The sequence below is a fragment of the Eschrichtius robustus genome, chromosome 16, assembly GCF_028021215.1.
Source record: "Eschrichtius robustus isolate mEscRob2 chromosome 16, mEscRob2.pri, whole genome shotgun sequence".
NCBI classification, from domain to species: domain Eukaryota; kingdom Metazoa; phylum Chordata; class Mammalia; order Artiodactyla; family Eschrichtiidae; genus Eschrichtius; species Eschrichtius robustus.
In genome coordinates, this window is record NC_090839.1 from 11,644,895 (window position 1) to 11,670,996 (window position 26,102).

General features: G+C 53.6%; 1 protein-coding gene across 1 annotated transcript; it reads left to right on the top strand.

Moving 5' to 3' along the window:
• Nucleotides 1-2: 2 nt before the first annotated feature.
• Nucleotides 3-24,475, top strand: PEDS1 (plasmanylethanolamine desaturase 1). Its single transcript, XM_068524997.1, has 6 exons — nucleotides 3-210; nucleotides 8,043-8,162; nucleotides 17,781-17,872; nucleotides 19,064-19,208; nucleotides 20,763-20,975; nucleotides 23,425-24,475. Exons 1-6 carry the CDS (start codon nucleotides 87-89, stop codon nucleotides 23,544-23,546), a joined length of 816 nt encoding a protein of 271 aa, XP_068381098.1. The 5' UTR covers nucleotides 3-86; the 3' UTR covers nucleotides 23,547-24,475.
• The last annotated feature ends 1,627 nt before the right edge of the window (nucleotides 24,476-26,102 follow it).

The following is a 26,102-nucleotide window of genomic DNA, read 5'->3' on the forward strand; positions in this document are numbered from 1 at the left end:
CGGACCTACAGCCGCCGCCGCCGCCGCCGCCGCCGCCGCCGCCGCCGCCGCCAGCAGAGCGCACCGGGCTGGCCGGGCGAGTGGCTATGGCGGGCGCCGAAGACGGGCCGGGCCAGCAGCCGGAGGTCGACGAGGACGAGGCGGCGTATTGCCGGCGCTGGGGCGCGCAGCATGCCGGGGCCCGCGAGCTGGCCGCGCTCTACTCACCAGGTAGGACCTCCGGGCCCCCCTCCGGGCCTGCAGTCATCAGCCTGGGCTGCGGACAGCGACCCCGGGTCCCCTGTATCGGAACCCCAGCCTCCGGCCCCAATGCAGAACTCCATCCGCGGCTTCTAACTTGCAAATAGCTCCCATAAGTCCGGGGACCCCACCCCAGCGCCCCTTCCAAGCCCAAAGCAGAATCCCAGCCCCGGAGCTTTCTGGACAGCTCACATCACACAGCTAGGTCCGGATCCTAGCTCGGGGTACCTGCGGCTGCAAAGAGCGCCCCTAGTCTTAGGGACCCCCCACCCCAGGACCCTGTCCAAGCCGAAGGCAGCCCCTCAGCCACATGCACTGCCCTCTAAAAGTCACACCCTATCCCAGGTTCTCCAGATCCAAAATTCACACTCTAGGACCCCATCTGCACCCCAGCCAGGACCCTGGGCGCCCCAGCCAGGACCCTGAGGTAGTGACCTCAAATCTGGGCATGTCAGGCCCCCTGCTCTGGGAACCCCAACTCAGGGGCCCCCAGCTAGAGTGCCCCAGAGGCGCCTCCTCCAAAGCCCCATCTTAAATTTATAGTTTCAGTCTACAGACCACCATTCCCCCACTGCATTAACTCTCATCCTATATTTTGGAATCCCCGGTGGTGAGGGCACTGCAAGTCTTCCAATTTAAGCTCCTCTCATGTACAAGCCCCAATTCCAGCCGTTTCCTTCCCCCATGTAGATATATTAGCCCCCTCCATTGGGACTTGGGGGTCCCCAGACCGGACCACAGCTCAGAGACCCTTGCTCTGGTTCTGCGCCAGGACAAGGTCTCTGGTTTCTTCCTGCTGGGCCTACCATTTCTGCTCTAGCAAGCACCAGCCTCCACCCCCTTCTCTGACTTCCACTTGAGCCTCAAGAATCTCATTGCCAGGCCCCAGCAGGGCGAAGTGTCCCCAGGGGTTAAGGGAAGTGCCTTTGAGAACTCCAGAGTCAAGTGACTGGGAGGCCTCTCTGCCTGGGTGTTGCCATCACATCAAGCTTTGTTTGTCAAACATTCTGACATCTTTCCTTTTGCTAGGGAGCAACCACCATGCACAACCCTTGCCTGGGGTGGGCATGGGTCCACTACCGCCTTTGGCTTTTTTCCCTAACTGGCCTGGGTTTGCATACCATCTCTGCCATAACTATCTGTGTGACCTTGGGCCATTTGCTTTCTTGTTGAGTCCTAGATCACCAGAGGCCTTTCTGGACTTGCAATTCCATGTTCTGGGTGTGACTTTTTTCATACCTGACTTGGGCACCTGGCCCAGGATACCATGGTGTCTTCAGCCTGTTCCCCCAGCACCCAGCTTGTGGACTTAAAACCTCCTGTGCTCCCTGGGGCAGGCTGGACTTGGCATCCTGACTCTTCTTCTTAGCTGTGTAACCTGGGCCAAGGCACTTTCCCTTTCTGAGCCTCAGTTTCCTCACCTCTAAAATGGATACAAGATAAAGTTTATCAGTTCCTTAGTGTCGCTGGGAGGAGGAAATGAGATTGTCTACCTTGGTGCAGTGCCTGTCTTACAGTAGGCAATCCCTATTATTAATCCAATAGTCTGTCCCTCCCTGTGAGTCTTGGGGTAAGCTGCCTCACCCCTCTGCTTCTCAGACTCACCACCTGGGAATCAAGGGTAAAGATTCAAAGCCTGCCTCCTTTGGTGTCCAGCTGTGCCCACTCAAGTAAACCCTACCCACCTTCAACCAAATCATACCTGGGCATTCTGAGCCTCCTCAATGGACTGCCGTCTCCTCATTCCACCATGATTGCATCTTTGCCCAATTCTGGTATCTCCAAGTGCCCCTCACTCTCTGAAGAGCAGCCACTGCAGGGATTTAAGGCTGCAGACAGTCTCCTGGTGCCCCAAGCCTGCAATCAGAGGCCTTATCTCGTCTTACCCTAGAGTTGGGGCAGGGCAGGGGGAGTGCCTGGAGAGGGGGAGTGAAGGAGGAAGAGACTAGCTTCTCCAAATTCCATAGACCTCCCTCTGCCTGCCTGTGTCCCTTGGCCTTGAGGAGGAACCTCAGTCTCTGGGCCTGACCTGTAAGATAAGGGGCCAGGCTGAATACATATTGAGCGCCTTCGTCCCAGGCCCTGTTCTAGGCTTTGGGGGCAAAGTGGTGAACAAAACAGGAAAAATGGAGCTGGACTTTAGTAAACCCAGTAAATAAGGGAAATATCTTACTTGCCCAGTGGTGGCAAGTGCTGTGGAACAAACATATAGCAGAAAAGGGAGAAGTGAAATGTTGGGGACAGTGACATTTTAGAGAGGGGGCATTTAAGGCCTCACTGAGCAGGTGACATTTGAACAGAGACCAGAAGGGAGGGACTTCTGAAGATATTTGAGGAAGGATTGGTCCAGACCAGGGACACAGCAAGTGCAAAGGCCCTAAGGTGGGAGCAAGCCTGAAGTACTTGCAGGATACCAAAGAGGCCTGTGGGCTGGAACAGAGTGAGCCGGGGGAGAGTAGGGAAAGTTTCTGGGTTCCAGGACTGAATTCTTGAGATTCATGGGGCCAGTGATGGGTTGGCACCATGACAACTGGCAGCAATAATAAGGCAGTTAACAGAGTTGGCATTGATTGAGCACTGACTATGTGCTGGGCACTTCCCTTATGTGCTCTCATTTCATCCTCACTACGGTTGTCTCAGGGGCATCCTGGTATTAACTCCATTTTACAGGGGAGGAAACCGAGACCCCCGTAGCCTCCTCGTAGCCCACCCCCGACATGTGTTCTTCCTAACGCTTGTCGTGCCTGGGCTTAGGCTTGCGTCTGTCCCCACCAGAGGAGAAGGTCAGCAAGGCCAGGGGCGGCATCTGTTTGGCTGGCCTGAAGTGCCTGCACCCTGTCCATCTTTAAGACTTTCCCTGGGGCTTAGCAAAGAGTGGTGACCTGCCCACGGTCACACAGACAGTTAGCCGGGCCAGAACGAGAACACTGGTCGGGGCGTTCTAGGTTCTGTGTTCCGAATCTTTGCTGTGGAAGTGAGCCAGCCCCAGTGGGTGTGCGGGAGGGGCACCAGTGTTCCAGGTCAGCAGAGCAGCATGCGTGCAGGGCTGGCGGCAGACAGTGGGCCTAGTGTCGGCCAAGAGCTGTGAGTCGTCTGATCAGGGCAGCCTCAGCCTGATCCCGTGGACCCTGAGTGTCTGGCCAAGGAGTGTCTGACCCAAGCACTCCCCTGGGTCCCGGGAGCCACAGAGGGTCCAGGTTTGGGGTTTGCAGCACCACCCCACCCTCTGCCAGGTGCCGGCGCTTGTGAAGGGTGGCTGGGCTTGGCAGGTCTACCCCGGTCTCACAGGCAAGCCTGGAGGCGAGGCAGGTGTCCAGCTTCCCGGCAGGTGCCAACTGACCTCTGACTGTGTGGGTCCCACTTCTCAGGTACCTAGGCTCCAGGGGTGGATCTTGGGGGGTCACCAGAGCCCCTGTTCACCCACCCTGGCTAACTACGGATGCCCCTGCCCTGTGGGACACAGGGACTCTTAGCGTGGGGTGGGGGAAGGTGGAGGGTGTCAGGAGCGCTGGGTGGGGGTCCTGGCCTGTAGTCCCAGAGCTGAGCCTGGATTCTGTCCGCCAAGACAGGCCTCCCTGAGGCCCCTTCCCTGGCTGGGCCTGGTCCCTGGCACGCTCCTGGCCCAGCTTTCCCTCTGTCTCCCTCAATCAGTCTTGTTCTTTTTCCATTTCTTTGTCTCTCCTTCTCTCTGGCCATACTCATGTTCTCTTTGTCTCCTTATAATCACTCCCTGTCTCTGTCTCCTTCTTCTCTCTGTTTCTCATCGTTTTTTTTTTTTTAATTTTTGAATTTTATTTTATTTATTTATTTTTTATACAGCAGGTTCTTTTTAGTGATCTATTTTATACATATTAGTGTATATATGTCAATCCCAATCTCCCAATTCATCCCACCACCACCACCCCGCTGTTTCTCATCTTTCTGTGTCTCTGATTCCTGTTGTCTCCCACCTCTCTCTGTCTCTCTGCCTCTGTGTCTCTCTGGTCTCTCTACCTCCCGTCCCCCCACCTCCCTGAGGCCGAGGGTCTCCTAGTGGCCAAGGACCATCAGAAGTGCAGGTTCCAGGGCTTGTCTGACTGAAACCAGAAGAGTCGGACCTGATACCAAGCCTTTGGCTGTGGCCTGTCCCCAGGCAAGCAGAGATGGCCTCCCCTGCACCTCCCAGCCCTCCCAGCCCTCCACACACAAGCCCGGCCCCCTCCCCAGGCCAACAGGCAGTCACTGCTGTCACTCAGCCCAGATCGTGGACCCTGGCCAGGCCGGGGGTTGGCTCAGGGAAACAAGGCTCAGCACTCTGCCAGAGGTGGCCTGAGCCCTTCTGTCCGAGGAAAGTCCTTCCCCTCCCTGGGCCTCAGTCTGCGCATCTGTGAAGCGACACCGTTTAGACCACCTGACCGCGCAGTCCCTGCCAAGCTGACTGTCCATGCTGTGACTTCGGTGATTCTCGAGGGACTTTGGACAGCACACTTCATCTCTCCAGGCCTAGTTTCTCCTTGTGAAGGAGGGGGCAAATAGCCCCCAGCCCATGGCGTACGGCAGGCAAGGGCTTGTTGGGATCGTCCCTGACACTGTCCCTGGCATGTAATAGGTGCTCCATGAAGGCCGCTTATTATAATAGATGTATTTTTTATGGGTCATAGTTGAGGCACTTGTTCTGCAGAAGGATCCAAAGGCCAGAGAGAGAGTTTAGATGGGAAAATATTCAGATTTTGGGACATTCTTCGTGGCCAGGGGAGAGAGCTGGGCTATCTTTGGAATCAGGACAGCCCCGAACATCCACGCTAACGAGCTCAGGATCCAAACCCAGTTTTCATTTTTACCCACTGAGCCTCAGTTTCCTCATCTAGGAAATTGGGATCACACAGTTCCTCCCTGGAGGGACTGAGACTTGAATGAGAGACTGAGAGACTATGCCTTGGGCTTGAAACCTCAGATGACTGCAGGGGCCTGGCCAGGACCGCCACCAAGGGAAGCCACCCAGTATGAGGCCGCAGGGAGGGGAGAGGACTGGGGTCAACCAGGAGCTCTTGCCCCATCTGATGGAGGCAGGCTTGGGCTGGCCAGAGCCCTGTGTTCTCAAAGGAAGTGGGAGAATAGGAATTTCGTGTGATTTTTTTTTTTTTAAGTGTAGCTGATTTTTTCAAAACTAAGAGCAAAATATGACAGAGGGAGTGGGTCTGCAGCATCTCTGATGTGGGCTGCACCCTGTACCCCAGCCCATAATAGGCCTCAGTGGGTGTTAGCCATTGTTGTTGTTACTGTTACTTGATCACGTTGCTGTCCCTACAGGCTGGGCGGCAGCAGATCGGTACTGAGGAATCACCTGTCCCTTACCACCACCCCTCCCGGCTTCCTGCTTCTGAGCCCCAGGTCCTGGCCACAAACAGGAGCCACAAAAGGGAAGGCCCTTCTGGGCCTGGTCATGGTGACCTCAGGTGGGGGCCCGTGGGGTGGCAGGGCCCCGTGGCCCAAGGGAAACAGCCCCTGACTGCGAAGTAGGCAGCAAGGGGCTTCTGCATCTGCTGCTGTGTGATGCTGTTGGGATTCTAGCCCTTTCTGGGCCTCGGGGTCCTCATCTGTGTGAGAGGGGCTGAGGGATGTGACCCTGGGCATGACCTTTCCCACTCTGAGCCTTGGTCTTTTCACAGCTGTTCGGATTCTGGCTCAGGGCGCAGTCTGCTGCTGTACAGCCCGGTCAAGGCCCTTTCTCTCTCTGAGCCTGTTTCCCTGTCAGGAACAGTGGGACGCCTCATACTTCCTTCCCACAGTGCTTCAGTGAGGGGTGCCCAGAGACAAAGCCTGGCAGTCTTTCTCTAGGATCGTGGTTGGGATCCACGATCCACAAGCGTTTATTAAGCAACAACTGTGTGCCAGGGCCCTGGTGAGCAAGCCAGGCATGGTCCTAGGCCTCCTGAGTTCACATTTAGGGAGGGGAAGACAGATGTTAGACAGGCAGTGACAGTCCCTCATGATATGGGTCCCATGTTGGGGGAGCCTGGGGGTTAAAGGAGGCATCATGGATGGCTTCCTGGAGGTGGAGGTTCCAGGTAGAGATATGTAAGAACAGATTTGTCCTTGGCACCAGCTGCCTGAGAAAACAGTATTCCCAGGGGCCCTGTCACACGTTGTATCACCCATGGGGTCTTTTTATTTCCTTTTGCTTTACTAATCTTTTTTTTTTAATTAATTAATTTATTTATTTATTTATTTTTGGCTGTGTTGAGTCTTTGTTGCTGCACGCGGACTTTCTCTAGTCGCGGCGAGCGGGGGCTACTCTTCATTGCGGTTCGCGGGCTACTCATTGCTGTGGCTTCTCTTTTTTTTTTTAATAAATGTATTTGTTTTATTTATTTATTTTTGGCTGCGTTGGGTCTTCGTTGCTGCACGCGGGCTTTCTCTAGTTGCAGCGAGCGAGGGCTACTCTTCATTGCGGTGCATGGGCTTCTCATTGCGGTGGATTCTCTTGCTGCAGAGCATGGGCTCTAGGCACGCAGGCTTTAGTAGTTGTGGCACACGGGCTCAGTAGTTGTGGCTCGCCGGCTTAGTTGCTCCGCGGCATGTGGGATCTTCCTGGACCAGGGATTGAACCTGTGTCCCCTGCATTGGCAGACGGATTCTTAACCACCACGCCACCAGGGAAGTCCTACATTCACAAGTTTTAAGTTCAAAAGGGAGTACGTGAAAAAGTCTCAACTGTATAGGTATTTTTCCCTTTTTTCACATAAATGGCTGTTTAGCACTTTGCTGTTTGCACTTACCAGTTTGTCCTGGATGTCCCTCCATAGCCACGTATTAACAGTTGCCCAGGCTTTTTTCCTGGCTGCAGAGATGCCATAAACCAAATTAATTTGTCTGAGTCCCCTGGCAATGGACACAAAGGTTATTTTCAAAGTTTCTATACCTTCAACAAAGCTGCAGTGAGTGAATCAGCTTGTCTGAGCTCATGTGCTATTAAAACAGGTGCCAAGATTTAAAGAGACGATTTCACACCCACATCCTGATTGCTGGCTTCTGTTGAGAATTAGAAGGTCTGGCCTCCCTGGGCCCACACTCCCCCTTGGCAGTAGTCAGCCAGTTAGTGGCTACTGCTTTAGAAAGGGCACATGTGCTGTGGTGTCCCCACCCAGCCCACCTCACTCCTTCAGATCACCTGCCTGGCCCCTGGAGTTTGAGACCCCTCATCGGCACTGCCTCTTCTCCCTGTGGCTGGAGCCCTAGAGGGGATAATCAAGGCCTTATTTCTCCTGAATTCCTGACTCATTGCCTGGAGCCCTGCTTGATGGAGGTTGGGCGGGGTGTGAACCTCCATGATTAAAAGCTGTTTGTAGCCTCTGCCTCCAAATAATTACCTACAAAAGGGGACAGGTGATGGGATGATGACAGTTAAAAAAAGAAGCTCATTAAAATTCCTTCACATGTCTCCAGAGAGAGCCCAAAGGGGCCCAGGAGACCAGTATTCTGGTCCTGTCTGCCAAAGAATCAGCATGTGCAAAGCCAGCTTCATGGGCATCAGACCTGTGCACAGGGGCCTGTGCTCAGAAGGGCCTCACCAGAAGAGCTTGGTTTAACACAGCCGGCCCTGAGTGTCTGACCTTCGGCAGGCCCTTCCCCTTCTCCAGGCCTCGGTGACATCATCTGTGAAATGGGCAGGCAGTCCCTGTGTTCAGCCTGTAGTCAGCACTGCAGACTCTCAGAACACAGTCAAAGAGCCCCCATGGGCCCGGCTCTGCCTGGCTTTGATCCTTGATCCCTCGGCCTTTGCCACCCGCCCTGCACTCACCTCTCACCTCCTCTCCCTACAGGCAAGCGCTTCCAGGAGTGGTGCTCTGTGGTGCTGTGCTTCAGCCTCATCGCCCACAACACGGTCCACCTCCTGCTGCTGGCTCACTGGGAGCACACACCTCTCGTAATGCTGGGAGTCGGTGAGTGCCCGCAGCCCTGCTGCCTGCCTCGGTTTCCCCAGGGGCCAGGGACCTACCTAGTGTCTACAGCACTCTGATGGCGACTTACACACGTGTGTGTGTGTGTGTGTGTGTGCGCTTGCGTGCACACGAATGGGGTACAGGCTGTGGGAACCCTGATTCCCGTCTCAGTCAGTGGCACCTGTGTCCTTCCTGTCACTTGGGCCAAAAACCTGGGTGTCATCCTCAGTTCCTTTCTCTCACATTCCACTCCAAAGCATCAGCAAATGCTCTTGGCTGTCCTTTCGTGATGCATCCAGCATCCATTCCTGTCCACCTCTACCATCACCTCCCTGGACTATGGCGAAGCCTCCTCCCTGGTCTCCCTGCCTCCACCTCTGCCCCCCACTGTCCATTCTCCACAGGCAGCTGGGAGGATCCCATTGGATCCTCCGTGAGGTCACGCCACTGGCCTGTTGTCCCCTGTATGCTTAGAATAAAACACCAACTCCTCAGCATGGCCTGGCCCCAGCCCCGCCTCACATCATTTCCTTCCTCTCCTCTGGCTCACCCTGCTGCCGCCACACTGGCCTCTCACTGTGCCTCCACCAGGTGCTGTCAGGCACACCCCTAGCTCAGGGCCTTTGCACATGCTGTTCCTGTGCCTGGAACTCTCTTCCAGCAGGTACCTGCGTGGTTCCCTGCCTCGTCTAGGTCACCTCGGGGAGGCTCTCCCTCAACAATAGCAGCCCTGCCATACACCACCCCTCACCCCACTCTGTTATACAGTCTGTTTCTTTGTTTATTACCTATCTCCCCCACTCAAATATCAGCTCCCTGAGAGTAGGGATTTTTGTCTGTTTGCTGCTGTGTCCCCAGCCCCGAGCACAAAGCCTCACACAGTAGGTGCTCGGTAAATATTTATTGAATCAGTGAGTGAATGAATGAATGAATGAGCTGCAGTGTATTAGTACCTGTTGAGTGTGTTCCATCGGTCAGTCCTCACCCATCCACAGCCGGGGGGGGTGGAGGCTGCAGTTGTCATCATTTTCCAGACGAGGAGACCGAGCCTCAGAGAAGGGACCGGCCAGAGTCACACCTCAAAACAGAGAGCACGACATAGTTCTTAATTCACTGTCTGCACTCCCAGGTCCTGGAGTGACTCAGTTGCTTCCTCTCTGCACACCGCCCCTCCCCTCTTCCCTCTTAATTCAGGTGCTCATCCCCTCCCCCACCCTGGGCTCCCAGGCTGACGGGGCAGCAGCTGTGCCCTTGATCCGCCTAGCCAGCCCCAAGTGTTCAGCTTCCACAGTCTCATTAAAAGCATTCTGGTCGCCTAAGCCAGTAGCGCTCAGGCCAGCTAGTTGAGCCATCTGGGTCTGGGGTGGGGATAGGCATGTGCTGGGGGCGGACCAGCTGAAGGGGAAGGAGGTTAACCCATCTAGTGCCAGGGAGCCTGGGCCCTGCCCACAGGAGCCAGACACGTCCCCTCTGCCCAGGGGTGAGAAGGACCTGCACCTCCAGCCTCTCTGCCTTGGAGCAGCACATTCAAGGGCAGGGATGTAGACCGTGTGAGCCCCGACGCCCCATCTGGGGGTGGTCACGAGCAGGCCCCTACGGTCCTGGGTTCAAGTCCCAGCTCTACCACTTCCTGGCTGTGTGGCCTTGAGCAAGTGTCAGTGCGCCTCTGAACCTTGCCTTCCACGTCTGGAGAGTGAGACTGCTCACAGCGCCTGCCTCCTGGGGCCACTGTGAGGGCAAAATGCAGGTGTGCGTAACTGCTGAGAGGGCAGCAGCTGAGTAGAGGTGGGGAGGGGACACCGCCCGACATTCACTCCCCAGGGCTCAGACCTTCTGCCTCCACGGTCAGTTTAACAGTGGATATTTCCCAAGCCTACCGTGTGTAAGCCCCATGCTGGGCTCTTTTTTTTTTTTTTTTTTTAAGGAATTCCTTTATTTGTATTATTTATTTATTTTTAGCTGTGTTGGGTCTTCGTTTCTGTGCAAGGGCTTTCTCTAGTTGCGGCAAGCGGGGGCCACTCTTCGTCGCGGTGCGCGGGCCTCTCACTATCGCGGCCTCTGTTGTTGCAGAGCACAGGCTCCAGACGCGCAGGCTCAGTAGTTGTGGCTCACGGGCCTAGTTGCTCCGCGGCATGTGGGATCTTCCCAGAGCAGGGCTCGAACCCGAGTCCCCTGCATTGGCAAGCTGACGCTCAACCACTGCGCCACCAGGGAAGCCCCATGCTGGGCTCTTTTAACTCTTGGTGGCAACTGAGTGAGGAGGGTCTGATCACCGTGCTCTGAGAGGCCAGGTGACTTGCCCGTCGACCCTAACCCGGGCAGCAGCAGAGTCTGGGATTTCATGTCCAGACCTGGCCGGGGACTGTGCAGCCTCCAGTTGGCACTAGGAGGAGAGGGTGTTCTAGGCAGTGGGCCCAGTCTGGGCAGAGGATCAGTAGCACCAGAGCCCCAGGTGTATGTTGTGTGAACCGGGAGGGTGGGCATCCCAGGCAGGTCGCTGCCTCCCTGGTCGGTTGGGACCAGACCCAGGAGACTTCGCAGCACCTGCCTGTGATAGCAGCTCTTCCACCCCGCACCTTTGCCTCTAGGCTGATAAGGGCAGACAATCCCCTGATAGTGGTGTTTGCACAGCTCCTAATGGATTTAAGTAGCCGCCCTGATTTGTGTGTTGACATGCAGGAAGTAAGGGCACCGTGCCAGCCTACACAGCCCACCTGCTGCTGTCTCCCAAGAGGTTCTGGTGCCCCTGGCAGGCCCCAGAAACCAAGGGAGCCAGAAGCCCTGAGAAGGTGCCCAGTTAATAAATACAGATGATGCAATCCTGGGTAGCAAAGTCAAGATAAGGGAACTAGCAGGGAAGAGGAGAGGTAAGAGGTCAGGGAAGGCTCTCTGGAAAAGTGACATTTGCACAGAGACCTGAAGGAGGTGAGGGAGGGGAGGCAAACAGTTGTCCCTGGGGTGTTCCAGGCAGCGGGAACAGCAAGTGCTGCAAAGGCCTTGAGGCTGGGGTGAGCGCTGAGCATTTGGAGGATAGAGAGGAGGCCCGCGTGGCCTGAGAAAACTAACCAAAGGAAAAGTAGTTGGTGGCAGCTGAGAGACAGCTGGGGGCAGGTCGTGTAGGGCCTTGAAGGCCATGGTCTGGACTTGGGGTTTTATTCTACAAGCCGTGAGAAGCCACGGGCGATTTTCCCACAGGGAGCTGACATCATCTGATGCTGCAGGGAGGATGGATGGGGGCAGGGAGGGCCAGAGAGGAGGTGAAGGCGGTGGCCCAGAACCCTGTAGGGCAGTGGAGGTGGTGAAAAGTCGTCAGATTCTGGGTGAGCTGTGAAAGGTGAGCGCCAGAATGTGCTGTCAGGTTGGCTGTGGAGGTGAGGGGGGAGGGGTCAGTGGCCTGAACTATGGAAGGGACCTTTAACAGCCAGGAAGAGGTTAGAGGACCCACGTGAGGGGAGATGCTTGGGATGCCTGCCTGAGGGCCAAGGGAAGGTGTTGAGCAGGAAATTGGAAATCCGGAAATCTGGGTGTCCTGGGAGTAGAGATGGTGTTTGAAGCCCAGATGCTGGCAGAGGGCCCCGGGGTGGGGCGGAGGGACTGTGTGCAAGCAGAGAAGAGGCCCGAGGCCTCCAGTGCTTGGGATGGGGAGAGGAGGAAGAGCCAGCCAAGGGGGAGGAAGGAGAACTGGGCAGGCTTGCACAGGCCGAGAGGAGAATGTGTTTCCAGAAGACTCGGGGGTCAACTAGGAGCAGCCAGCCGAGCAGAGCAGCAAGATGGGGCAGCGAGGGGACCACCGGATTTGGCCACGTGGAGGTCATTAGTGACCTTGACGAGGACAGGGTGAATGAGTAATAAATGAGTGGCCCCGGGAGCCCCGAGCTATTTGCTGCACTTGGGGAAACTGGAGGGAAAGTGTGAGGGCTCGTGAGCTGGTGCCTGAAGGAGTGAGTAGGAGTTTCTGGCAGACAAATGGATGGGGGGAGCAGGGGGTTCCAGGCAGGGGGCACAGTGAATGCAAAGGTCAGCAGTCGCAGGGCCCCAGGTCATGGCCAGCCTCATAGGTCAGGTGCGAAGTCTCCACGGGATTTGAGCTGAAACGTGGTAAAGACAGGCTTTGGCCCCAGGACTGTAGGGACCAGCCTTCAGCAGTGTCTGCTTCTGTCTCAGCCCCTCTGTCTCCACACCAGGCCTTGAGGTGGGCAGAGCGCGAAGAAGTCCCAGCCGGGTGACCTGTGGGGAAATGGAGGCCCCAAGGGGCCCAAGGACTGGCTCAAGGTCACCTGGTGAGTCAGGGTAGCCTGGAGTGAATCATCATCTCCTATGCTGTCCCAGCGTCCTGCAGGCAGGGTGGTAACTAGGCCCAAGCTGCCCCCAGAGTGAGCCAGCCACCAGGCGCTGACACCAGCATTGGGACAAAGAAGCTTCTGTGTGCCCGCCTCCGCCACCCCTACCCCCATAAAGAGGACTTGGGCAGCAGGCCTGAAGGCCTGGAGTTGCTGCTCTAGAAACAGCCACCGCCTGTAGATCACAGAGCCGTTTCCTCCCTTAGGCCGGGGGAGGGCCCTGTCTCTCCAAAAATAATTCCTGACGTCTGCCTAAAGCCCACATCCCTCCCTGCTCAGCAGCCTGACAAGGCCAGGGGCTTGAGGCTCAGAGAGAGGAGTAATATTTAACTACTAACTGTAGCTACATTTGGGGAGCACTTACTATGTCCCAAGGACCTGCATTAGCCCACTGTTATTAACTGACTGTAGTTAAGTGAAGTAAGTACCATTAATATCCCCATTTCCCAGACGTGCACGTGAAGGCTCAGCATCGTCATGAATGGCCCTCGCCTTGGTCTCTGGCCACTCGCCAGCAGCCCTGACCGCCTCAGGGCAGCCCTCACCCTTCAGGTCTCCTTTCCTCCTCTGGCACGTGGGATGTGGTGGGGCCTATCACAATGGACGTGCCGTGAGATAATACACGTTTTTTTAAATGGACTTTATTTTTTAGGACAGCTTTAGATTTACAGAAGATGAGTAGATAGTACAGCGAGTTCCCATATACGCCCTGCCCCCAATTTCCCTTATTATTAATATCTTATATTAGTATCATACGTTTGTTACAATTAATACACCAGTATGGATACATTATTATGAACTGAAGTCCATAGTTTATTCAGATGTCCTTAGTTTTTAGCTAATGTCCTTTTTCTGTTCCAGGATCCCATGCAGGATTCCACATCACATTTAGTTGTCACGTCCCTTGAGGCTCCTTAGCTGTGACAGTTTCTCAGGTTTTCCCTGTTTTCAGTGATCTGAACAGTTTGGAGGAGTGCTCGTATTTTGTAGGATGCCCATCTGCTGGAATTTGTCTGGTGTTTTTCTTAGTGGGTTATGTGTCTTGGGGAGGAAGCGCTCAGAGGTCAAGTGCCATTTTCATCACATCTAGCAAGGGTATGTACTATCAGCATGACTTATCACCATGATGTTGACCTTGACCACCTGGCCCAAGTGGTATTTGTCAGGTTTCTCCACTGTAAAGTTACTCTCTTCCCCCCGCCACCTTCTGTCCTGTATGCCCCTTGGAGAGAAGTCACTGTGTACAGCCCATATTTAATCTGTGGGGAGTTAAGCACCCCAATGTTAATCGTGATCACAAAACGTTGTTTTTCTAATATTGTTTTTATTATCACTGTTATCATCTGTAAGGATTAAATGCTTAGGACGATTAAGGAGATAAGATGTATAACCAGCTTAGGACTGGCCTTGGTACAGTTTAGGGATTAAGAGAGATAAAACGTTTAAGGTTCTGGCACAGAGCCTGGTAACTATAAGTGCTCAATAAATGTCAAGTAAAAATAAATAAGTAAATAAATGAATGGGGCTTCCCTGGTGGCGCAGTGGTTGAGAGTCTGCCTGCCAATGCAGGGGACGCGGGTTCGAGCCCTGGGCTGGGAGGATCCCACATGCCGCGGAGCGGCTGGGCCCGTGAGCCACAGCTGCTGAGCCTGCGCATCTGGAGCCCGTGCTCCGCAACAAGAGAGGCCGCGACAGTGGGGGGCCCGTGCACCGCGATGAAGAGTGGCCCCCACTTGCCACAACTAGAGAAAGCCCTCGCACAGAAACGAAGACCCAACACAGCTAAAAATAAATAAATAAATTTTTTTTAAAAATTTAAAGCTTAAAAAAAAATAAATAAATGAATGGATGGATAGATAGATAGCTGACGTCTTTACCCTAAGAAGATGAGGGCGTATATCTTCACACAGGCTTGTGAATGCATGTTCACAGGAGCCTGAGTCATACCAGCCCCAACCTGGGAACAACCTAGTCGTCCAACAGCAAAATGGATAAATGTACTGTGGTACATCCAGATGGTGAAATACTACTCAGCAATAAAAAGGATGAACTCCTGATACACACAACCACATGGATGACTCTAGAAGCATTATGCTAGTGAAGGAAGCTAGACCCAAAAAAGCACATACCGTAAGAATCAATTTGTATAAAGTTCTAGAATTGGCCAAACCAAAGTATAATTATGGGAAGCAGATCGGTGGTTGCATGGAACAGGGGTGGGGAGGCAGTAGGGGGACTGCTGGGGGGCTGCGTTCTCCTGAAGGCAGCATTTAGGGGCAGGATTAGTCCAAGCTGTTGGGACAGGGGCTCAGGAGGCACCTTAGCTGACCCTTCACTGTGCAAGTGAAGATGCTGAGGCCCAGAGGGGGCAAAGGGCTTGCCCAGGGTCACACAGCAATATGGTAGCAAGAGATGAGGCCCCCGACCCTTGATCTAGCGCCCCCTTAGCTCTTGGCCACAGTGCCTCTAGTCCCTCCTGGTAGACGCAAGGCAGTGTGTACACAGCATCCTGTGTAGTTTGCAGTAGGAGGTCTGTTAATGCCCCTGGACCTACTGAGGTACAGTTTAAGGGCATGAAAGCATGCTGGTTTTGGAGGCTGGTAGACTCACCTCTTCCCATCCCATGGCTGCCACTTCCAAGCCATGGGGCCAGGGGTGCTGCTTCAACCTCTCTGAGCCCCTTTCCTCATCAGAGAAGTGGGGAAAATAAATGAGGCTGTCACCTCAGATGGTGACAAGTGCTGTAAAAGAAGTAAAGCAGGGAGATGTGACCAAGAACACCTGCCTGGGAGGAGGGCTTCGCCAGGGGGTTGGTGATGTTTGCTCTGAGCTAGAAGGCTGAAGAGGAGCCAGCCACTTGGGGATCTTCAGGGAGAGGGTGGGGTGCCAGGTAGAGGAACAGCAAGTGCAAACACCCGAGGCTTCCCCAGATTCCCCAACCCCTTCCCCAGCCCAGGTCCACCCTCCCAGCACTGTCACTAAGGAGCATGACTCCCCAACCCTGGGCAGGGCCTTGTGTGCACTGGCCTTCGAGCCCTGCCAAGCCCTCCCCTCTCCCCAGCCCAGCCACCCATGCAGTGTCACCCCCTTCCCCGCCCTGTCCTTTGGCTTCTGCATGCCAGGAGGTGCTGTATGGCTCCACTTGGCGGCCCAGTTGTCACCAGGAACTTGCAATGTATGCAGCTGTATCTCCCCTGCCCCCCGCCATCCCTCCCATGTTTGGCATATGTGGGGTGGGTGCTCCAGGGCCTCTGGAAAGCCTTCATTCACAGCCACCCCTAACTCGGGCCCAGGCACCAGAGCTGCACGTCCACGGTGACCCACACACTCACTCTTGCTCCCTCGCTCATGAGTCCTGCTCTCCAGGGAGGCATCTGGGGGATTTTCTCAGCCTTCACAGTGCCTCAGGGCCCTGGTCCCCTGTCCCCAGGGGGCTATGGGACCTAGCAGAACTCGAATAACCTTTAAATGGCCCAGCTGGCCCTTGGACAACCAGTTCACACCGAGAAACTGAGTCTGGGAGGGGAGGAGGGGGTTGCCTAAAGTCACGTGACCCAGTGGGCCGCATTTACCAGCACTTAAAACTGCATTTGTTTTGTGTATTTGTTTACAGCTTCCTCCCCCCACCCCCCCATATCTCTGTCCCAACAACATGAGCTCAATGTCTGATGCACCTCTGGCTCTAGAGCTTGGCACACAGTAGGTCCTCACAGAATGTCGCTTGATAGACTAAATGACTGAATAACAACAGTAATAATATGTACTGAGGGCTCACTATGTGCCCTACACTGTACTTAATGCTTTACATTGATTCATTCAACGAATGTTTACTGAACCATATCATGTGCGAGGAATTGGAATGTAGCCATAAACGCAAGACTAAAATCCCTGACTTTGTGGAGCTGATATTCTTGTAGGGGAGACAGTAAACAAACAGAAATGAAGTCCAAGGTGATAGGTGCTCGGAAAAGAAGATGGGTGCTAGGAAATGCTGGAAGATGGGAATGGTTACAATTTTAGATCAGGTGTCCCCGGAGGACCTTTGAGGCAAAGATCTGAAGGAAGTGAGGGAGTGAGCTGTGTTACCTCTTGGGAAAGAATGTTCCAGCAGAGTGAAGAGCAAATGCAGAGACCCAGAGGCATGTAGGGGGGTGTAAGGGAAGGGGAATATGCCAGTAGGGCTGAGACACAGAGGGAGGGGAGCGTGATGGGGGTGGCACTGGTGTGTTACCTTGGGCAGCTTGCTGGCCACTCCACCTCGGTTTCCGCATGTGGACAGTGTCGTGGTGCATCCTGCTGTGTTATATTTGGACCCCAAGGCAGGTTAAGAGCCCAGCTCTGCCACTTGCCATCTATGCGACCTCAGTCTAGTTATTTCTGTTCTCCAAGCCTCAGTTTCCGCTTCTATAAAGTAAGAATAAAAATGGTACCAACTTCTAACAGATTGTGAGAATTCGTTAAGATCAAGCATATAAAGCACTTGTGTCTGGCACTGAGAAAGTGCTCGATAAATGGTAGCTGCTGTGGTTTTTTTAATCATCATCATTCGCATCCATCTAGAGGAAACGGGCACAGAGAGGTTGAGTAACATGCCCAGTGTCACACAGCTAGTGAGTGACAGCTGGAATGTGAGTCCAGATATAACAGCACTTAACCTCTATATTATACTGAACCCTCAAGTGAGCGAATGGTTTGGGGGTCTCTGAGGGGACTCCACTCCAGTTCTGAACAAATTCAGAACGAAGACAAGGAAAAGGCTGCTGGAGGCCAAATTATCACACTTACTGTTGATAAAAGTTATGTTGCGGGGAATGTGGCTTCCATCTGGACCTAAGGTACTTCCTGACACCAAACCCCAGAAAGACATTTTCATCTGGTTACCAGCAGCACTGGGGCAGAGTGGGCTTCCCTACATGGGGCGTTTGGGGGTCAGAGAGAAAGGGACAGTTGGCTCCTAATAGGGAAAGGTTGGGCTGATCTGAGCATGCCCGGTTTACTCTCTCCAGACTCACCGAGCAAATGAGGCCCCACATCTCCCTGGGGAAGAGCAAGTAAAGGGACAGACTGAGGCCAGGAATGTTATTCCTGAGACTCCATTCACAGGGAACAAAGTGTCCCGAGTAGAGAAGGGACACCTTCTGCCCCAACAAATGAGTGAATGAGCGAGCAAGCAAGCAGGCGAGTGACTTCCTGATTTGGGGTGGGGAGTGGGCAGGGGTATCCCTCTTGTCCACCGCCCCCCCACCCCCACCCCGGCTCATGCTCCTCTTGTCCACAGTTGCAGGGGCTCTCATTGCTGACTTCTTGTCTGGCCTGGTGCACTGGGGAGCCGACACCTGGGGCTCCGTGGAGCTGCCCATCGTGGGGAAGGTGCGTATGTTGACCCAGCCCCGAAGCCCAGCCCATCTCCTCCAGGAGGAGGTTGGGCTGTCTGACCTTGGGTGAGTCCCCTTCCCTCTCTGAGCCTGTTTCCCTATCTGAAAGATGGGAACTGTGGTTCCAGCCTGACCCCCATGCCCCTCCTCCAAGACTAGAACAAGAATCCCCTGGGATTTTCTGGAAGCATCAGGTGTGGGACAGAGAGCTTTGATACATGGCCACCTCACCGGAACCCCTTGAATTTGGGGACCACACCACATCTTATTCTCCTGTGCCTGCCCTGCTACACCTCACTGTTTTCATTGAATTTTATCTTGAGTCAGTCAGACTTTTTTGATTGTGGTAGAAAATCTGGTACAAACTTAACCAAAGAAAGGTACTGTTTCATGTAATGAAAATTTTAGGAGTAGAGCCAAATTAGGGCATGACTGGGCCCAGTGGGACGGACAGACCATATTCTTTGGACTCAGTCCCTCTCCATGTCTGTCTCTGCTGGCTCCGTTCTCATGTAGGCTTTCCCCCGTAAGGTGGCCAGGATGGCTCACAGCTGCCTAGACTTCCATCCTCCCAGCTCAGTGCCCCCAGTAGAAGAACTCCCCTTCCCCATAGTTTCGGCCAGAGTCCCATGGCTCATTCCCATTGGCCCAGCTTGGATCACACACCCATCCTTCATCCAGTCACGGTGGCCAGAGGGATGGGGTGCTCTGGCCAGGCCAGGGTCCCGTGCTCACTCTTAACTAGGTGGAATCAGCCCGTTGGAACAGCTGGTACTAAAAGAAGAAGGGGAGGCTGTTACCAGAAGGAGGGGCCTGGACGTTGGAAAGAAAGAAAGGGTCCTGCCTGTCACTGGGAGGGGCCTCCTCAATTGTCTTAGGGTAGGAAAGGAGGGTGGAGATTGTCTCCAAACCCCCCCAGAGCCCAGGTCAGGAGACTGAGGCCCACAGCGGGGCAGTACCAGCCCAAGGTCCCCACCAGGTCATTTCGACCCATCTTGCGCTAAAGCTGTTAGACCCAGACCCTGAAGGCTGGGTGGGATCTGTAGCAGTGGCGTGGTGGGACAGCATCTCAAAGGCAAGGAGGTGAGCCCGCGCGGAGTGTGAGCAGGAGGTCGGGGAGAGTGGCCGACCACCACAGGCTGACTGGTCGGATGGATCCCCTCTCCCGCCCCCCTACCCCACCCAGGCTTTCATCCGGCCATTCCGGGAGCATCACATCGACCCGACAGCCATTACGCGGCACGACTTCATCGAGACCAACGGGGACAACTGCCTGGTGACGCTGCTACCGCTGTTAAACATGGCCTACAAGTTCCGCACCCAGAGCCCAGGTAAGAATGCCCCCTGGTGGGCCTTCAGGGAGCCATCGGGGACAGGCACACACGCACCCCTCCCATGAGCCTCCTGTAGCTTGTGTGTGTGTTTGGCCCCTCACAGTGTTAGAAAAATTTTTAGTTAGTTTCCCTCATGTAAAATTGGGATATTTGACATAAAGATCTGTGTTTCCAGCTTCTCTTGAACAATCCGATCTGGCCACCCTGGGTCTTTGTTCCCACTTGGCTGTACTGGGCTGGAGCTGAGCTGCAGGGGCCCCTCCCTTAGACAGAGATGCACGCTCTCCACTTTGCCACAGTCCCCACTACTCCCTGCTGTCCAATGCCTGGCCTGCCTTGCTCATCTGAATTACCTCCCTGGCCCTGAGGGCTTCTGGTTTTGCTGCCTGGGCTTAGTGGAAAGAGTATATGTAGCCTGCCAACCCAGTCCTGAGTTCAGACCTCTGCCCTGCCTATCTGGGGGAGGAAACTTGTGCCAAAGCAAGTCACTTCACCTCTCTGAACCTCAGCGACCTCGTCTGTCAGGTGGGGGATGAGTCCTTCCCCTGTGCCAGATCCTGTTCTAACAGTTTGACACGGTGCTTATCTTTAGAGCAGCCCCGCTGCGGGGAGATGTGATGAATGTCTGTGGTGTTGGGGGTGCTGCCCCGCCCACCTCCTCTTCCCCAGTTGGGGCACCCGTCCCCCAGCTGCTGTGAGCATCCTGCTGCCCCTTCTGAGAACTGCCAGGGCAGGTCCCGCCTCTTCCCTTGGGATAAGCCTGAAGCCAGTGACAAAAAAAAAAAAAGCCGGCAAAAGCCAGCCCCCTGGCCTCTGAGCGGGACCAACTCTATGGAGTCATTAACATTTCAGACCCCCCCACCCCACCCCACCAGGATCAGGCTGAGACAAGACTCCCCCCACCCCATCTTTGCTTAACTCTTCCCCTGCCCTGTCCTGCTTTCCTCACTCCCTCAGATGTTTTTCCAGAAGAGAGGATTTCCCACCCCACCCCCACCCCACCCCCAGTCAGATAACTCATGTGCACATGAATCCTTGTCTCAGGCTCTGCTTCTAGGGAATCTGGACAAAGACTTATTTCGTTGTTGAGGAGCTTGAGACTCAAAGAGGTAGAGTCGTTGACCCAAGTTCATACAGTTAAGAAATGTCAGAGCAGGGGGGAATTCCGTGGTGGTCCAGGGGTTAGGACTCAGCGCTCTCACTGCCGAGGGCCCAGGTTCAATCCCTGGTCGGGGAACTAAGATCCCACAAGCCACGCAGCGTGGCTGAAAAAGAAAAAGAAATGTCAGAGTAGGGATCTGCACCCAGCTCTGCCTCATTCCAGAGCCCACATTCTTAACTATTACCTATGCTTATTCCATCCTGCCCACTGAGCAGAAGGGGAGACTGAGGTCCAGAGGGGAGTCTGAGCTTGCCCGAGTCCAGTTGGGAGGTTGGAAAGAGGCCTGGGTGCTATCCTGGGAAGGGAGCTGGGCCAGGCTGGCAGTGGGCCCCCACCCTGTGGACAGCTGTATGGGGCCTATGGTCACCCCCCCTCTACCCACGCTGCAGAAGTCCTGGAGCAGCTGTACCCCTGGGAATGCTTCGTCTTCTGCCTGATCATCTTCGGTACCTTCACCAACCAGATCCACAAGTGGTCACACACGTACTTTGGGCTGCCGCGCTGGGTCGTCCTCCTGCAGGACTGGCATGTCATCCTGCCTCGTAAACACCATCGCATCCACCACGTCTCACCCCACGAGACCTACTTCTGCATCACCACAGGTGCGGCTATAGGGTAGCGTGGAATGGGCTGCCCCCACTCTGACTGCAGCTCCATCCTTAGGATCAAGGGGCACAGGTCACAGTGGGAGGTGGTGCAGTCCTGCAGGAACATTCTCTCAGAACACACATTTCTTGAGCATCTACTACATGCCAGGCACTCTTCTAGGTGCCAAGGACACACACACACACATACCCCCTTCATGGAGTTGTGATTCCAACCACCCATCCATCCAGCAGATATTTATTGAGCACCTACTATGTGCCATATAGCACTGAACAAAACAGGCAAAAATCCCTACCTTTATAGCATTCACATTCTAAGAGGGGACATTCCAGGCACTAAATAACAAGTACTATATCTGATTGTCCTAACTGCTATGGAGGAAAATAATGCAGAGGGTAGGAGAGGGAAATGGGGAGCTTCACCCTTTAAATAGGGTGATCAGGGAAGGCCTCACTGAGAAGGTGACATTTGAACTGAGGGAGAGAATCATGTAGATCTGGAGGAAGAGCTCTCCAGGCAGCAGGAGCAGTAGGTGAAGGGCCTTGAGGCAGGAACCACATGCCTGGTTTGTTTGAGGAGCAGCAAGGAGGCTAGTGTGGCTGCAGTGAGAGGCATGAGGGGTAGAAGGGTCGGAGAGATGGCAGAGTCCAGGTGTGAGAAATGCTGTGAGGGCAAACAAAGCAGGATGAAGGGCAGAGAGTCATGGGGGAAGGGGGCGTAGCTGTTTATTAAGGAGATCGGAAATCTGGAAAAAGTGGGGGGGTTCCCTGCAGATAAATAGGGACAGATCAGTCCAGGCAGAGGGAACAGCAAGTACACAAAGGCCCTGCGGCAGGAACAGGTGACCCAGGAGTAGTAAGGAGGCCCACATGCTGTTGGTAGTTAATGGGCCAGTGCCAAAGACGTGGGATGAGGTGAGGCGACCAGGTTTTCCAGGGCCAGCTGGGTATCTTTTTAAGGTTAAGTATACCACATGTGCTGTTAAGTCAGACCAACTTGGGTTCAGCCTTCAGCTCCTCCATATGTGACTTACGGAGGCTCACAAGCCTCCCTGGGTTATCGTTTTTCTCATTCACAAGATGGGGCTACAGCCACCTCCTTCACATACCACCTCCCAGGGCTGGGGTGTGAGTGGTAAGGTGGCAGATGCAAAGTGCTTGGCACATAGTAGGTACTCAGTAAGCTACAGCTACTGGTTTGGGGGCAGGGGTTGGGATGTTTGGTTGGGTTTTGGGGAGGTTGTTTTGTTTTTGTTTCTTGGGGTTTTTTGCCTTTCTGGAAGCAGAACTGAGAGCCACAAAAAAACATTTTTTGTACACCCTAAAGTCATGCTTTCTAGGCGCAGTTGGAGGGGTTAGAATTTAGGCTGTTGTGGAGATCATTTAACTGCTCAACCAGAACTGGTATCAATCTTGGCTTGGCCATAAACTAATTGGGAAAATCCCCTCCAAGGCTCAGTCTTTTTTTTTTTTTTTTTTTTTTAAATCAATTAATTAATTAATTAATTTTATTTTTGGCCACGTTGGGTCTTCATTGCTTCGTGTGGGCTTTCTCTAGTTGCGGGCAAGCGGGGTTTACTCTTTGTTGTGGTGCGCAGGCTTCTCTTGTTGCGGAGCACGGGCTGTAGGTGTGCAGGCTTCAGTAGTTGTGGCTCGTGGGCTCTAGAGTGCAGGCTCAGTAGTTGTGGCGCACAGGCTTAGTTGCTCCACGGCATGTTCATCTTCCCAGACCAGGGCTCGAACCTGTGTCCCCTGCATTGGCAGGCGGATTCCTAACCACTGCGCCACCAGGGAAGTCCCCAAGACTCAGTCTTCTCATGTGGAAAGTGGGACTAATAATAGTATCTACTTCAAGGTTCAGGTGGTAGACTGTAATACAGATTAAATAAGATTATGAGCACTGTTCACTGAGCACCTACCATATGCCAGGCATCATCCTAGGCAGTGGGATCAACAGTGAAACAACATGGGGTTCTACTGTTCAGAGCTGACATTCTAGTTGGGAGTTGGGGATAAAAACCAACACAAAACAGGGAGGTGACGAATTAATGAGAATGGTTACAGGTTATCATAAAAGCTGTAAAGAAATAAGAAAGGGTGACGTGACAGGCCTGGAGCACTGCTAAGCGGTAGTCAGGGAAGGCTTCCTGGAAGAGGTAGCATTAGAGCCAAATGATAAGAAACACTGCCTCCATGCCTGGCATATAGTAAGCACTCAATAAGAAGGTGAATGAGGGGATGAAGGCATGTCTGAGCAGCCCCTAAACCCATTGGTGGGAAGCCCCTGTCCCAAGATTCCTTGGTCAGTCCTTGTCCCCTGTCCCCTGCAGACTTACTCTCAGTTCCTCCCCTGCCCGAGGCAGGGCGAGCTCTCTCTCTGCATCCTCTCACTGCTGCTCTCCCATTCAACCCCTCCGCACACCCCCCTGCCCTGTTTCCACTGCAGGCTGGCTCAACTACCCTCTCGAGAAGATGGGCTTCTGGAGACGCCTAGAGGACATTATCCAGGGCCTGACAGGCGAGAAGCCTCGGGCAGACGACATGAAATGGGCACAGAAGTTCAAATAACTCCTCCGGGCCACCACCTCGTTGCCAACCTTACCCAGCTCCCCCAAACCGAAGCCATCTGCCAAATTCCAGCCTCCTTGCGCTGGCCCCTCCAGGTGGAGAGGACACCTCCTGGGCTGGGCCCGGGCACCCCCAGCCCACCCCTTGTGACACAGAATACTTGAGCCACTGATTTTTTTCATTTCCTTTCCTTGACCCCTCCCCAGCCACCTGAGCTGCTCTGTCTGCCAAACCTGACTGCAAAAAAAAAAAAAAAAAAGAGCCCCGCCCTACCAGCCATTCCTTGGATTGAGGAGAAGTTCACCAACTCCCCACACTCCCACCACCCCTTGCCCCACTGGGCAGCCCTTCAGCGTGGCTGGTATTGGGGCACTGAGTCATCTTGTCTGTTCTTCTTTGCCCTCAGTGGTCTAGGAGCCCCCAGGCACACCTAACTGTCCCTGGAGCATTACCCTGCCATGGACCTGCAGACTGACCCCCAAGGCCTGGGTGGATAGACAGCCCCAGTCACCACCTTCAGCCTAGCTTGTCCACCCAAGGATGGCAAAGTGCAGCAAGGGTCTGGGGGCAGCTGGCCAGACGAGGCTGGAATTTCCTGATCAAGTCTGGACCCCCCTTCTTCCCCACCCCTCCCCCATGTGATTCCAGCCAGAGCTGATGTTTCTAATCGGAGGATGTCTTCGAAGGGCACAGCCCCTGCAAAGGGTCTTGGTCATTTGGAAGGGGACACAGTGTCCCCTCTGGCCGGGGGTATGTCAGAGAAGGGAGAGTGGGGCTTTTTAGTTTCGGTTATTTTTTTTTTTAAAGGTGCTTGCTTGTTTAATGTAAATAATAGAAAGCCTTAATATCTTTTCTGTAACACGGAGTAATATTTTAATGTCATGTTTTGGATGTATATAATATATTTATAACAAAGCAGCAAGAGTCTACTTAACCTCGGCTGCCTCGTGTTTCCTGGTTGGCTGGGGGAAGGGAAGTAAGGAGCCTGGAGAGCGAGGCCCCACCCCTACCCTATTCCCAGCTTCCCTCGCAACGCTGGGCTAAGGATGAGGGCTTTGTCATCTAAGACAGTGAATCAATGTTGACATCTGCTCCAAACACTTTTGGAAGGGACCCGTGATTTGGTGAGGAATGGTCTTCATGCAGGAAATCATGGTGATAAGTAACAAAGGCTGATCCCTATTGGTGAATTCCTTTGGCAAATGTTTATTGGCACCTAATATGTGCCAGGCTCTGGCCTGGACACCGGGGCATGGAAGTGAACAAACAAACAAGGACTTAGCCTGATGGAGCTGACCTCCTGGGGAGAGAGACAATAAACTTAAATAAATGCACGTGGACATTCAGATGGTGATTTGTAAAGAAAATCAGACATCTTGGGATTACATCAGAAAGGTAGGGTGAGGCTGCTTTGGCAGGGTGGTCAGGGAGGGCCTCTCTGAGGAGGTGACATTTGAGCTGAGACCTGGAGGAGGAGATAGAACTAACTGGGGAAAGAACTGGAGGGAAAGCCTTCCTGGCTGGACAAGTGCAAAGGCCCTGAGGCAGGAACAAACCTGGGGTTTTTAAGAGAGTATGGCTGGATGGGAGTGAACAAGGGGAAAGTGGAAGATGAGGTTTGAAAAATAGGAACTAGTTGTATGGAACCTCACAGACAGGCAAGTCAGGAGACTGGACATTTTAAACAAGTATCTTGTTCATTTATTCACTGAACAAATATGAGGTATTTCCTATGTGCCAGGCACTGGGATTCAGTAGTGAACACAACAGATTTACAATCAATATCTAGTCTGGGCTAGATAGTTTCTATAATATTAACCAGGAAAAACAAAAACTTGTTGGGAACAGAGAAATGATAAAAGACTCTTTAGAGCAGTCACAGATAAAGTTTTTTTTAATGTGACCCATAACTTCATTTTAAAGTTTGCTCACCACTAGACTTGATTTTTAACTGTCTGAGGGGACCACAAAAGGAAGGGGTATTAGAATTCTTCAACTCTAAATGACAGAAACCATAACTTAAGCAAAAATTAATAGCTAAAGTAATTTTATTAACTCATATAACTGAAAAGGTCAGAGGTGTTTCTGACTTAAGGTTTGGCAGGACCCAGGGGCTCACATGATTCATCAGAACTTAGTCTCTGTCTAGCTCTGTTTTTCTCTGAGTTGAGACTTGACATTGGACCAGCTCAGCACCTCAGTAGAAAAAGTCTCCCTTCCCAGCAGCTGCAGCAAAAGCCCCAGGGCAGGCTCTTATCGGCCTGGATTGGGTCATGTGCCTATCCCTGAACCAACTCTTTGGGGTGGTAGTGAAGTGTTCTGATTGGCCAGGGCTGAAATATCCACCTGGAGTTGCAGGAGTGGGATCAACACTTCCCAAGTCACAGGATGAGAGGAGGGAGGGATGGTTCCCAAAAGAATACTTAAGGTGCAGTGGGTGGGGCAGACAGCCAAAATCAGCACCAGGTAAGCAGCCTTGGGGCCTGCAGGGGTTGCTTTCCTATTCCCAGGCTCTGCTGGGGGTATATTTCTAGGCCCTACCGATGTTTTAGTTCC

Coding starts and splice junctions, on each gene's coding strand:
- PEDS1 (XM_068524997.1), top strand. CDS start 87: ATGGCGGGCGCCGAAGACGGGCCGGGCCAGCAGCCGGAGGTCGACGAG. Junction 17,873..19,063: donor AGCTGCCCATCGTGGGGAAG/GTGCGTATGTTG, acceptor TACCCCACCCAG/GCTTTCATCCGGCCATTCCG. Junction 20,976..23,424: donor CTACTTCTGCATCACCACAG/GTGCGGCTATAG, acceptor TTTCCACTGCAG/GCTGGCTCAACTACCCTCTC.